Genomic DNA, 12782 nt, shown 5'->3' on the forward strand with positions numbered 1-12782 from the left:
CCCACCCCCTCCCCGCCCCTGCCACCACACAGACGCACATAGGCTAGCTAATATATCTCTGTTAATCATACATGCTGATCACATGCTGGATTTTTTTTCTGCTGTCGCTCTGGAGAGGAACACATTTGAGTTGTGTGTCATCAGTTTTGCTTTACTTCAAAAGGCTTTGCACCCATTATAAATACTCAGATTAGTTCACTGGTACAGAGACGAGGAGGCATGTGTTATACTCAAGGTATTATTTTTAAGTTAATGCATTGTTATAGGTCCTAGTAAAATATGTTTTTATTTGTAAAGCCCCTTCTACTGGCAGGTAAATGACAAGACTGATGTTACCTTTGTTGTTTCCATGTCCTTGTTTTCTCTGTGGTCAGACTTAATCTAACAGCTGTGTAATGAGTTAAGCTTTACATGATTGATGTCACATTATTTAGTTTGAATTAGTTATGACCGTTACCTACGGTACTTGTTTTGTATTGTTCAGAGGAGCTGCAGTCATGTCTTGCCTGTGTGTCTGCGCTTGGTGGCTCTCCTCTCCTCTCTGCCTCCTGTTTATCGGTGCACTGGGCCTGGCGCCGGTTGAGCCGACCATATGCTCCCGACGGGGAGCAGCAAACAAAGAGTGCATCTCCCTGGATGGAGATGTGATTATCGGTGGACTTTTTAATCTACATTACATGCCTTTAGCTATAGAGCAGAGCTTTACCAAGCTGCCACCCTATGGACCTTGCACTGGGTAATGTCCAATAATTAATAATTAATATGCCTGATTGTCATAACTTTATTTAAATTATTATGTTTTAGGTTTGGTTACATTCTTTCACATATTTTTATTTCTTTTAGCTTTTGTGAAAATATTTCATTGTCCATTGTTTACCTAACTCCAACTGATACTATAATTTATTTCATCCACTATTTCTTGGGTCTCAGTTTAGATCTGGAGCCATTAAAATATATGTATGCTATGGCTTTTGCGGTGGAAGAAATTAACCTCAACAGCAGCCTCCTGCCAGGAGTGAAGCTGGGCTATCAAATGTGTGATTACTGCGGTCGATACCCTTGGGCTCTGAAAGCTGCACTGTCACTGGTGGGGGGAGACACACACAGCTGCAACTCTGCACCCGTGTCTGCATCTAATGAACAACCTGGACAGGCAGCAAGTATGACCTGATATCACTGAATTTGCTGTTTCTTCTTAACACATCCTCAACTGACTGATTATATATGACTGTCATGTACTTAAACTCTGTCTTCAGGTGATCAGTCTGTGTCTTTGCTTATTGGCGCCTCCTCATCTGCAACAGGCACAATGCTATCCAGGACTTTGGGGCCCCTCTCTGTCCCAGTTGTAAGTTTAATTTCAAGTTCCAACTGATCTGTTTTTATTAGCGTAAAATGCTTCCTCCTGTCCTCTCAGATCAGCTACCTCGCCAGCTGCCCTTGTCTCAGCGATCGGCACCAGTTCCCCAACTTCTTCAGAACAATCCCCAGTGATGTCTACCAAGCTCGGGCCATGGCACAACTGGCCATACACTTCCACTGGACATGGACGGGAGCTGTGCTTGTGGACAGTGATTACGGACATCTGGCCATACAGGTTTTGGTTTTTAGTATTACAGCAATTACATTGTGAAGTATGTGCTTATCCGCACAGCACATAGAAATACTGTATGTTGTACTGTATGAACCTTCACTTGTCAGGTATTTCAAGAAGAGGTCGAAGGAAAGGGAGTGTGTTTGGAATTTATAGAGATGATACGGAGAGAAACTATTTTGTCAGATGCCACTCGCGTAGCACAGACCATTGAAGCCTCAGCTGCGAAGGTGATTCTAATTTTTTGCTGGCACACTGACGTAAAGCAGGTTTTTCTAGAACTGGCCAAGAGAAATGTAAGTAACTAGCAAAAAAGTCTATATAGGTTAATCCCTAAACTCTTCAAAGGTACTTGGCCAAATTACATTTAAGCTGCTTTTTTAGCCCTATAAATTAAATTTCCTCAACTGCAGGTGACTGACAGACAGTTTCTCGCCAGCGAGGCCTGGAGCACCAGTGACAACCTTCTACAAGATGCTGCCATTTCAAAAGTGGCGAGTGGTGTCCTTGGTGTGGCGATTCGCAGTTCTACTGTTCCTGGATTTGAAAACTATCTCAGAACTTTGCACTCAAGTCACCGAACCAGTGACATATTTTTAAAAGAATTCTGGGAAATGGAGTTTGGATGCAATTCTAAACCTGAATCTTTTTCTTCAAATTTTTCATCACCACTTGAAACAAAGTCTAATCATTCTACCCCTCTGTGCAGTGGGGTTGAATCCTTAGCGGGAGGCCAGCATCCGTTTACTGACACTTCTCAGCTCCGAGTGTCGTATAATGTCTATCTTGCTGTTTATGCTGCAGCTCACGCCCTTCATAGCCTTCTCTCCTGCACCGGAGAACATGACTTGGCCAGAAACGTCTCCACTTGCTCCTCTCCTACAAACATTAGGCCCACAGAGGTAACATTGATCATAAGTGTCGTCTTAAAGTCATTAAGTGATTATTTATTTTAGATGAGTTTTTTAAAAAAAGTTTTTCAAAATGTCAGCTATTGCAGCACTTGAACAAAGTGAACTTCACCACACCGCAAGGAGAAAACTTTTATTTTCAAGGTGCTGATATTCCAGCAAAGTACGACCTGGTCAACTGGCAGACGACTCCTGAGGGAACGCAGAAACTAGTTCTGATTGGTCGGGTGGACGGGTTTGAAATCCACCTTAACGAGTCAGCAATTCAGTGGAGCACAGGAAAAAAACAGGTTATCAAGTTTGTTGATAGATGAGTTGCAGATTTTGACACTGGGGTGACGTTTTTTCATAACTTATTGTTCAGGTGCCTGTTTCAGTGTGTAGTGAAAGCTGCCCCCCTGGGACCAGGATAGCCAACAGGAAAGGAGAGCCCATCTGTTGCTTCGACTGCATCCCATGTGCTGATGGAGAGATTAGTAATAAGACGGGTGAGAAAAAAACTTGTTAATTTGGTAAGACATTTTCCTTTATTGCTATTCCATCTATTTTTTTCGTTTATTCAACAGATTCTCTTCAGTGTGGGCGTTGTCCATTAGAGTTCTGGTCCAACACTAACAGAACTGCCTGTGTCCCACGTCAGCTGGACTTCCTCTCCTTTAATGAAACTCTAGGCATCACTCTGACTACAGCAGCTTTGTCTGGCATTGCAGTGACAACAGTTGTGTTTGTGGTGTATCTGTATTACCATCAAACACCTGTGGTGAGAACTCAGTCACATAACATGTCATGTCACATGAAAACACATAAAAATTCATGGATATGATTATTTGATCTGTAGTATTATAGCTAAATAAATATATAATTTTTCAAGCGACCTTATCGTTTTCTCTTGATCTGATAGGTCCGAGCCAACAACTCAGAACTGAGCCTTCTGCTTCTTGTGTCCTTGAAGCTCTGCTTCCTGTGCTCCCTGGTTTTTATTGGTCATCCATCAGTCTGGTCTTGTCGCTTCCAGCAGGCGGCTTTTGGGATCAGTTTTGTACTTTGTGTTTCCTGTCTTCTTGTAAAAACCATGGTAGTTTTAACTGTTTTCCGCTCAACTCGACCTGGTGCTGAAGCTTTATTGAAGTGGTTTGGTCCATCCCAACAGAGAGGAAGCGTCTGCATCTTCACTTGTATACAGGTATATATACCATTACTGTGTTCATGTCATGTTTTGAATCAGTGAATAAAGATTTTTTTGATTTATATATAATTTAATAATTAAAATTCTTTTCTTCTCAGATTATCATCTGCACTGTTTGGCTGTCTCTGTGTCCTCCTGAACCCAAACGTGATCTGGGTTTCCATGGGTCAAAGGTCACCCTGCAGTGTGCCATGGCCTCTGTGGTGGGCTTCTCTCTGGTTCTGGGGTATATTGGCTTTCTGGCCTGCACTTGTCTTCTCTTGGCCTTTCTTGCTCGGAAGCTCCCAGACAACTTCAATGAGGCCAAGCTGATTACCTTCAGCATGCTGATCTTCTGTGCTGTCTGGGTGGCCTTTGTTCCCGCTTATGTTAGTTCTCCTGGGAAATATTCAGTGGCTGTGGAGATTTTTGCAATCTTGGCTTCTAGCTATGGTTTATTACTCTGTATATTTGCTCCAAAATGTTTCATTATTCTTTTAAGACCTGAGCAAAACACTAAGAGATCTCTGATGGCCAGATAGATTTGAACTAATATAATTTCTGAACATTAGTCAAAAATTGACTAATTTTTAAACACAAAATTCTCAGAAACGTCTCAGAAACGTCTCAGAAAGGTTGGTCAAACTGTAACTACTGTACCATAAAAGAACCACTAGATGGAAGCATTATACAACGTAATGGAATACTGTTTCTGTATCCCAGGAAGACTCCTCTTTTGTATGTGTGCATCTGTGCAACATTTTGCTAATTAATAATACATAAAGCATTGTACTGAGCAAAGTTTTTTGAGTTTTTTTTCCACAAGAAACTAATATTTTGTGATATAATTAGCTTAACTCATTTTTTACTGTCATTGAAAGGATCTGTCAGCTTTATAAAATGATGTATAATGACACTGTTGGAAATATATAATACATAAATACATCCACCTGGATGTCAATGTATAACACGAAGCAATTTTTGGGAAGTGAACAACAATGGAGATGAGGCACCCTTGGCTTTATTTTAACTCAGTATTTAGTAAATGAGCAGCCACTAGATGGAAGAATAATATAATCCACATCTGTATCTGTCTTGTGCAGCTCTGCAACAATTTGCAATTATTTTGCAATGTAATTATTTATCTTAAGATCTATCTATATTTCATAACAGTAATTATATACATACTGTACTGTAGGTTATATAATACCCATCCTTTTGAATTAAATGTCTAAAATACAATTAAAACCTATTGAACCCTTGTTGTTAATTTTTACAATAATCACTGGAAAGAAACTGGAAGAAATGTTGTTTTTGCGCATAATACAACCTACTACACCAATGACAATGTTCATGTCATTTTACTCTTGTTTTATTTTGACCTATGACTTCTGTTGCAGGCATGATGACGTGTGCACAGACACATGCTAAGATACAGAAGGTCACCATTGAATATATATTGAGAGGTACCAATGTACAGTATAGAGAGCTGCAGCTGCAGCATCACCTTTTTTCCGCTTTTTTAGATGACCGGCAACACAATAAACACACACACAGACTTTTTCCTAACTGTGTGCCAATTCCCTGTCAGTGTATAATGGGATGTAATTGCTAAACAACAGTGGGGATGAATCATGTTCAAAGTCAACACCTGGGGCTCAGATAAACTTCCTGACTCAAGGCTGATGTAATTTATTCCTCTGAGATAAACTGAACTTTTACCTTGTTAAACCGCCTGCATTGTTCCAGGTTTAATGACCGAAGTAACTGTAGACCTGCTACTGCTTCACATCAGCTCAGAACAAACAAATTTTTATTTTCCCACAGCACCAAAATCCTTTTGAGGATGAAAATTGCTGTTAGTGTTATGATGTAGATGTTTATACCTGCTCCTTTCTGTACAAGTGGATATACCTGAAAATTATGTACAGTATGTGACCTATGCAGTGTTGTTTATATTAAGAATTCGTTGGTAAGAAGATTAAAAAAAATATTGTCAGTTAAATGAACAATACATACAGCATGTGGATGACAGAGAAATGTTTCTTTCTGGATAACGTTTTATTTTTTTTTGGAACATTTCAAACCATGATGCCTGACTGTATTGACATCCGGGGAAAAAAGAAGGCCAAGTTAACGCCTTAAACCTGTCGTTGTGTTCAACACAATACCGTTCATTAAAGTATATTTGCTTTGTGTCAGAGAGCATTATTCTGCTGCATTCGTAGCCAGACTGCATAAGCCCAGAACCGGCATGAGGCTGCCATCCTATGCACCTTAGTCCGTAGGAGGGAGATGCAAACAAGAAAAAGGCATCCACAACAGCGTTGGCTCAGAAGCTGGCTGCCTGAAAACGAGAGGCAAGAACACTAATAGCAATAGTTAGTAGTTATTATTGCAACTGCAATAGCCATTTTCAAGTATATCACGACCCGTGAGACCTGTGAGAGTGGAGACTGAGCTGCTTGTTTGAGCATGTTTCTCTGATGGACACAAGATTCCATCTCTTCTATTTAAACCTTGGGTGGACAGTAGCTGGCCGTGCATAGGCGTATATACTGTATGTGGTCCTTTTGTAATAAGGTTGATAATACTAATTAATATTGCACAGAGAGCTGGTATGGCACATTTCTACTCTTCTTACACACCATTAAAAACTGTTGATGTATCATTAAACACTAAACAATCTACAATGTAATGCTGTTATTACTGTATTTACTTTAATTCCTTATAATTGGGAGATCAATAACATCTACTGTACAGATCCAGTGGCTCCATTCATAAATGGTACTGCAGTGGTTGCCCTGTTTCCTTGGACGTATGCAATTATATCTAGGTTATTACCACATAAAACTGATTAAACTAAAAGACACTTAAGTTTGTGGGTCATATTGGAGGTTGATTTTAGTATTTAAGCAGTGACTAGCATATTTACTGTATCTACTAGTAACACTAGTGCTAGTGCAACACATTGTTAATGTTTAGAAACTACACTGTAGAACTACACTGTAGAACTGTAGAAGACTGGAGAAGAAAAGGATACCAATAAACCTTTGGTAATACTAAACAAGTCATGAGGGCGAGAGGTGCCTGTTTTTATTAATCCATGTGGAGTTACCTATTAAGAAAATTAATTAAAAATGAAAATCAAACTCTTTTGGGAATTCTGTAGTCAAGGCCCTCCAGGTAAACACACACAACCAATCACTCAGCCATTTTGTTATTGTTTTGCCCACCTTTCTGGGAAAGGTGCACCGTCATTGTGTTTACGCTGGTTTCACCAAGAGCTTTCCAGCACCTTTAAATACCCAAACAGCTATTTTGTGCAGAGCAGATGGGGGGGAGCATGTCAGTTTTCTCATGTCGCTGTAATCAACATTTTGGAATTAGGATTTTTTCAGGGTTAAAATAATAGAGTGTAGAGATAAAAGTGAAGATCCTATTCAGGAACCATTGAAGGTTGATTTAATTACAATATTTATTTATGTTATGCTCATGAAAGTCATCTAATTGTGTTTACTACTCAGGCTGCTGAACTGCTACATTCATGACTTGCCTCTCATGGCTGTTCACTCTGTGGACGTCCTCAGTCCCGACCCTGCTACTCGTGGGGCTTATGGGCAGACAGCTGGGGTTCAAGGTGGGATTGCAGGTGGTTCACACTGTGGCTTGCTCACGTTGGAGTGCACCGAGTGACCAGGGTCTGTTCCAGGATGGAGATGTGATTATTGGTGGGCTCTTTAATTTGTATTACAATCCTCCAGTTATCGACCATGACTTTACTCAGCTGCCATACTACAAATCCTGCACCGGGTAAAACTGCAATGTTTGCTAAAACAACTGTGTAACCACATTTATATACATGTAGTGCAGTTATTCTTTCATAGTTGATTCAATAGTAGTATTGCTACTCAATAGAGTATTACTTTCTTTCTATGTGTGCTCTTAGTCTGCAAAACCTCCCATTGCAATATGTCTATGCTATGGTGTTTGCACTGGAGGAAATCAATCATAGCACAACCCTGCTGCCAGGTCTGAAGTTAGGCTATCGCATCCATGACAGTTGTGCGATACCACTCTGGGCTGTGCAAGCTGCGCTGTCACTGATCGGACGAAACAGCACCAGCTGTGATTCAACCGGCGCTCCAGAGGTGTACGGAAAAGGAAACAACAAAGGTTAAAGGCTTGTTTTGAACTTTGAATGTTGGGGACAGAAACAAGTGTTACTTTAATGAGATAATGGTTTAACTTCATCACTAGATCAACCTGTCCCTGTGATCATTGGTGGTGATTCATCCGTAACAGCCCAGATTCTGTCCAAAATCCTTGCACCGTTCTCTGTGCCTTTAGTGAGTCCAATCTCTATAAGTCATCTGCTTATCTCATGTATTTGTGTGTTTTTTTTACTGTATGTGACTTCAGATCAACATTTGTTCTGCTGCTGTGTTGTAGGTGAGCTACACAGCTAGTTGCTCTTGTCTAAGTGATAGAACCGAGTATCCAAACTTCTTCAGGACGATGTCCAGTGACTTTTACCAAGCCAGAGCTATTGCTCAAATTGCCATCCGGTACAGGTGGGACTGGATTGGAACAGTGGCAATAAACACCAATTATGGCCTGTCAGCCCTCAAGGTTTGCCATTTGTTTAATTAGGTGATCATATGCAGAATTTATAATCTTTTTTATTTATTCATTATTTTTGTCATGTTTGACTATACATGTCAGACATTCCAGGAGGAAACTGAGAAGGAAGGTGTGTGCGTGGCATTCATGGAGATTATGAACCGGGAGAGTATTGTCAGTGATTCCAGACGAGCTGCACTCACAATCCAGGCCTCGACTGCGAAAGTGATCCTGGTGTTTGCCTGGTACACAGACGTGTGGGAACTGTTCCTGCAACTTGCTGAGCTGAATGTGAGAACCCAAAACCTTTTTTTTATACAGAATATTGTAAAGGCATAACACTACTCAGTCATTTTTTAAAGCTCCTGATTTTTTAAAGCTTCTAATAGTTTTTTGATTTTTTTGATGTTTCTTGCCATCACTAGGTCACTGGCAGACAGTTCATAGCCAGTGAGGCATGGAGCACCAGTGGTGATATCCTGCAAGACATCACTGTTAGGAACGTGGCACAGGGTGTTGTTGGAGTTGCCATTAGAAATTCAAATATACCTGGATTTGACAAATACCTCAGAGGTTTGAACCCTTCTCAACGACCTAACGACAACTTCTTAAGGCAATTATGGAAAAATCTGTTTGGTTGCAGTCCCGTAGCTGCACCTTTTGTTACATACTCCTATTCGGTGCTGTCCCGTGGAAAAAGGCAGCTTCAGGAGGCCTCACTACCGCCCTGCAGTGGGACTGAGTCTCTTCAGGGAGTTCAGCATCCCTTTACTTACACCTCAGAGCTGAGGGTGACACATAATGTTTATCTGGCTGTTTATGCTGTAGCCTACGCCCTTCACAACCTTCTGTGTCCCAGTAGAGACAGCCCTCTAGGAAACAACAGCTGCTCCATACTCAAAGACATCAAGCCAATTGAGGTAATTAAGCAATTGCATTTGTCACAATAATACGTTGTTGTCATTAATGCACCTTTCCTGAAAATATTCACAATGCTATCATGACACTTTTAGGTGCTCCAGCAGTTAAACCAAGTAAATGTTACCACACCACAAGGAGAAAACTTTTATTTTCACGGTGCTGATATTCCAGCAAAATATGACCTTGTCAACTGGCAGACGACTCCTGAGGGATCATTAAAACTAGTTCTGATTGGTCGGGTGGACGGGCTTGACATCCACCTCAACGAGTCAGCAATTCAGTGGAGCACTGGAACCAACCAGGTGATTTAGACAATGTGTGTCACAACGGCAGAAAAGTCAGATACTGCCTCGAAATATCAACCAATAATGTATTAAATTATTAAACAATTTAACCAAGTGGTTAACTGGCTCGCATGAAATCATAATTGAAATGTATGGCCCCTAAAACATCTATAGTCTGTAGATGCCTTCTTAAGAATTATCATCAAGATTTGTGGTGTTGAAAATACCATCATCCATCATGTATGTGCACAGATGTTTAAATACCTAGCACTCAAATTAAAGTACCAAGGCCAAGTAGATGAGAAGCAGAGCACCCAGTTGGCGATTACCTTCCTTTGATTTGTTGTTCAGGTGCCTGTTTCAGTGTGTAGTGAGAGCTGCCCCCCTGGGACCAGGATGGCCAACAGGAAAGGAGAGCCCATCTGTTGCTTCGACTGCATCCAATGTGCTGATGGAGAGATTAGTAATAAGACGGGTGAGAAAATCAAGTCATGTTTGAACAATAATTGAATGCCGCACTGTTTCTATGTTCTTTTTCTGTGTGGCTTTGTCTCCAAGGTTCAATTCAGTGTGAGCGTTGTCCGTTAGAGTTCTGGTCCAATGCAGGGCGTACTGCCTGCGTTCACCGTCAGCTGGACTTCCTCTCCTTTAATGAAACCTTGGGCATCACCCTGACGACAGTGTCTGTGTCTGGCGTCATAGTGACGACCGCTGTGTTCGTGGTGTTTCTGCATTACCGTCAAACTCCTGTGGTAAGAAGCCAGAATGACACTACACCCAAAAAAAAAAAGATTCTTGCCCCTAATATAACATATTTATATTTTTAAGTATTGTTAGTATATAAAATTATATTAGAATATTATATACTTGAAAAATAGGATTTCAAAAGATTAGGTGTTATTTAAAATAAACATAATGCAAATATGATCAACTGTTGAAAGTTTGTACTAAAAATCAGGTACAAATTATATAATTTCATAATTATATCATTATTTTATTTCAGGGCTCATTTATAATCAATCAACCTTATATATTATTAGTTACATTAATTTATAGTTACTATTTTTATATTTTAAAGTTATATCTAACTTTGTAAACATTTTATGTGATGGAAGTAGTCTCCTGGTGTCTCAGTGGGTATTGCATCGGGTTGAGAGGCAAAAGGTTGATGATTTAAGCCCAGTTGACCTCAGGTCCTTGAGTAACTCCAGTAAAGTAAAGGTCAGATGTAAAGTTTACATTTTCTCCAAGTATAAAGTATTATATTTATTGTATTCTTAAGTTATTCAATTTAATGGCATAAGCCTAACCCGACTAAAAGACTTCACTAAGAATGTCATATAAATAAATCACTTACTTACATTTCACTAAGAATGTCATATAAATAAATCATATAAAAAACATTAATAAATCATAAATAAATGTCACTTCTTACCTGATATTTATGTAATAAAATTACATGGAAAATTGACATGTAATTAAATTACATAAAGTCTACATTTTAGGTCTGATTATTTTTTGTGTACTGATTATCTTTGGTTTTTTGTGTGAAAAATAAAATTTGAAAGAAGTAGTTTTAGAAATAGTGAAGTAGTTTTTTTTCCAATATCAAGCTAAATAATTGTTTCATCTGTAGGTCAGAGCCAACAACTCAGAACTGAGCTTCCTGCTTCTTGTGTCATTGAAGCTCTGCTTCCTGTGCTCCCTGGTTTTCATTGGTCGTCCATCAGTCTGGTCTTGTCGCTTCCAGCAGGCGGCCTTCGGGATCAGTTTTGTACTTTGCGTTTCCTGTCTCCAAATTAAAACCATGGTGGTTCTAGCAGCTTTCCGCTCAACTCGACCTGGTGCTGAAGCCTTGATGAAGTGGTTTGGTCCAGGCCAGCAGAGAGGAAGTGTCTGTATCTTCACTGTTATACAGGTCAGAGTGGCAGACACACAAAAAATGTAGATTCTGATTACATACATTTACTGTAACTTGACACTGTGCAATGTTTTTTTTGTCAAGGTTATTATTTGTGTTATTTGGCTATCGTTCAGTCCCCCGGTTCCTCAGCCTGACTTCCAGATTGCAGGGTTAAAGGTCACCCTGAAGTGTGCCATGGCCTCTGTGGTGGGCTTCTCTCTGGTCCTGGGCTACATTGGCCTTCTGGCCTGCACTTGTCTTCTCTTGGCCTTTCTTGCTCGGAAGCTCCCAGACAACTTCAATGAGGCCAAGCTGATCACCTTCAGCATGCTGATCTTCTGTGCTGTCTGGGTGGCCTTTGTTCCTGCTTACGTTAGCTCTCCTGGGAAATACTCAGTGGCTGTGGAGATTTTTGCAATCTTGGCTTCTAGCTATGGTCTATTGTTTTGTATCTTTGCACCAAAATGTTTTATTATTCTTTTAAGACCAGAGAAAAACACAAAGAAATCTCTGATGGCCAGATAGATTTGAACTAACATTATATATTTCATATTTACCTAGTGCCTCTAGTTGCCTCTCAAAATTAGTCAGAACTAATTAAAATTTTGAACTCAAAGTTCAAAAAGGTCTCAGAAACTGAAAGGTTGGTCAAACTAACTGCACTACCATAAAAGAACCACTTTGTATCTTTGCACCAAAATGTTTTATTATTCTTTTGAGACCACAGAAAAAAACAAAGAAACACCTGATGACCAGGACCAGATAGCAAAGAAATTAATGTGACTTTAACTTGTCCTTGTAAGCGTTTTGTTAGAATGTGTATATGATGAGTTTACTTTACAAATGATACATTTTTACTGCTTTGTACAGAACTTGGATATTTTTGAGTTACAGTACATAAGATTTTTTTTCTATCTAGCAACCCTTAAACCCTTTTAATTAAAAAAGCAAAGACAGATCATTTTATGCTATGACCCTTCTTGGACAAATAGTCCTTACTAAAGATGTGTTTGGAAAATAAATAAACTATCTCAGCGAAATACTATGGTTGTCATACTGGTTATACCATCAAAACACCATCACATGTATTTATGCATGCACCCAGGAACCATGTGACGTTTACCCTCTCCACCTCTAAAAAAGGCTGTTAGATTCAAAATTAATATATTAGAACCATCAAATGATGGGATTGTTTTGGATTGTCTTTATTATTTAAAGTAATATCTTATTGGTAACTGTAAGTGAGTATTTCTTGCCACATTATGGTTTTGTATAGGCGTTATTACTGTAGTACTTCAGACAAAAATGGCCAAAAATGAACTCTTGATAATACAATTTGAGACATTTAACAGTCATGAGGAAAAAAGGGCATAACATCATT

General features: G+C 39.6%; 2 protein-coding genes across 2 annotated transcripts; both read left to right on the top strand.

Annotated features, from left to right (window-relative positions):
- Window positions 1-506: 506 nt before the first annotated feature.
- On the top strand, window positions 507-4454 carry LOC114868174 (extracellular calcium-sensing receptor-like; the record flags this gene model as incomplete). Its single annotated transcript, XM_029171606.2, has 12 exons — window positions 507-736; window positions 931-1160; window positions 1257-1348; window positions 1418-1597; window positions 1702-1890; window positions 2008-2218; window positions 2303-2496; window positions 2586-2795; window positions 2870-2993; window positions 3072-3265; window positions 3407-3688; window positions 3790-4454. Coding segments are annotated over 12 exons (2559 nt in total), but the record flags the coding sequence as incomplete, so codon positions are not given.
- A 2763-nt stretch (window positions 4455-7217) lies between these two features.
- Window positions 7218-12304, top strand: LOC114868175 (extracellular calcium-sensing receptor-like). Its single transcript, XM_029171607.2, has 12 exons — window positions 7218-7483; window positions 7620-7846; window positions 7907-8010; window positions 8123-8302; window positions 8396-8584; window positions 8719-8973; window positions 9004-9213; window positions 9307-9516; window positions 9850-9973; window positions 10057-10250; window positions 11135-11422; window positions 11504-12304. The coding sequence occupies exons 1-12, from the start codon at window positions 7218-7220 to the stop codon at window positions 11924-11926; spliced, it is 2670 nt and encodes an 889-aa protein (XP_029027440.1). The 3' UTR covers window positions 11927-12304.
- The last annotated feature ends 478 nt before the right edge of the window (window positions 12305-12782 follow it).

This window comes from Betta splendens, chromosome 13 (assembly GCF_900634795.4).
Source record: "Betta splendens chromosome 13, fBetSpl5.4, whole genome shotgun sequence".
NCBI lineage: Eukaryota > Metazoa > Chordata > Actinopteri > Anabantiformes > Osphronemidae > Betta > Betta splendens.

Coding starts and splice junctions, on each gene's coding strand:
- LOC114868175 (XM_029171607.2), top strand. CDS start 7,218: ATGACTTGCCTCTCATGGCTGTTCACTCTGTGGACGTCCTCAGTCCCG. Junction 9,517..9,849: donor GGAGCACTGGAACCAACCAG/GTGATTTAGACA, acceptor TTTGTTGTTCAG/GTGCCTGTTTCAGTGTGTAG. Junction 9,974..10,056: donor AGAGATTAGTAATAAGACGG/GTGAGAAAATCA, acceptor TTTGTCTCCAAG/GTTCAATTCAGTGTGAGCGT.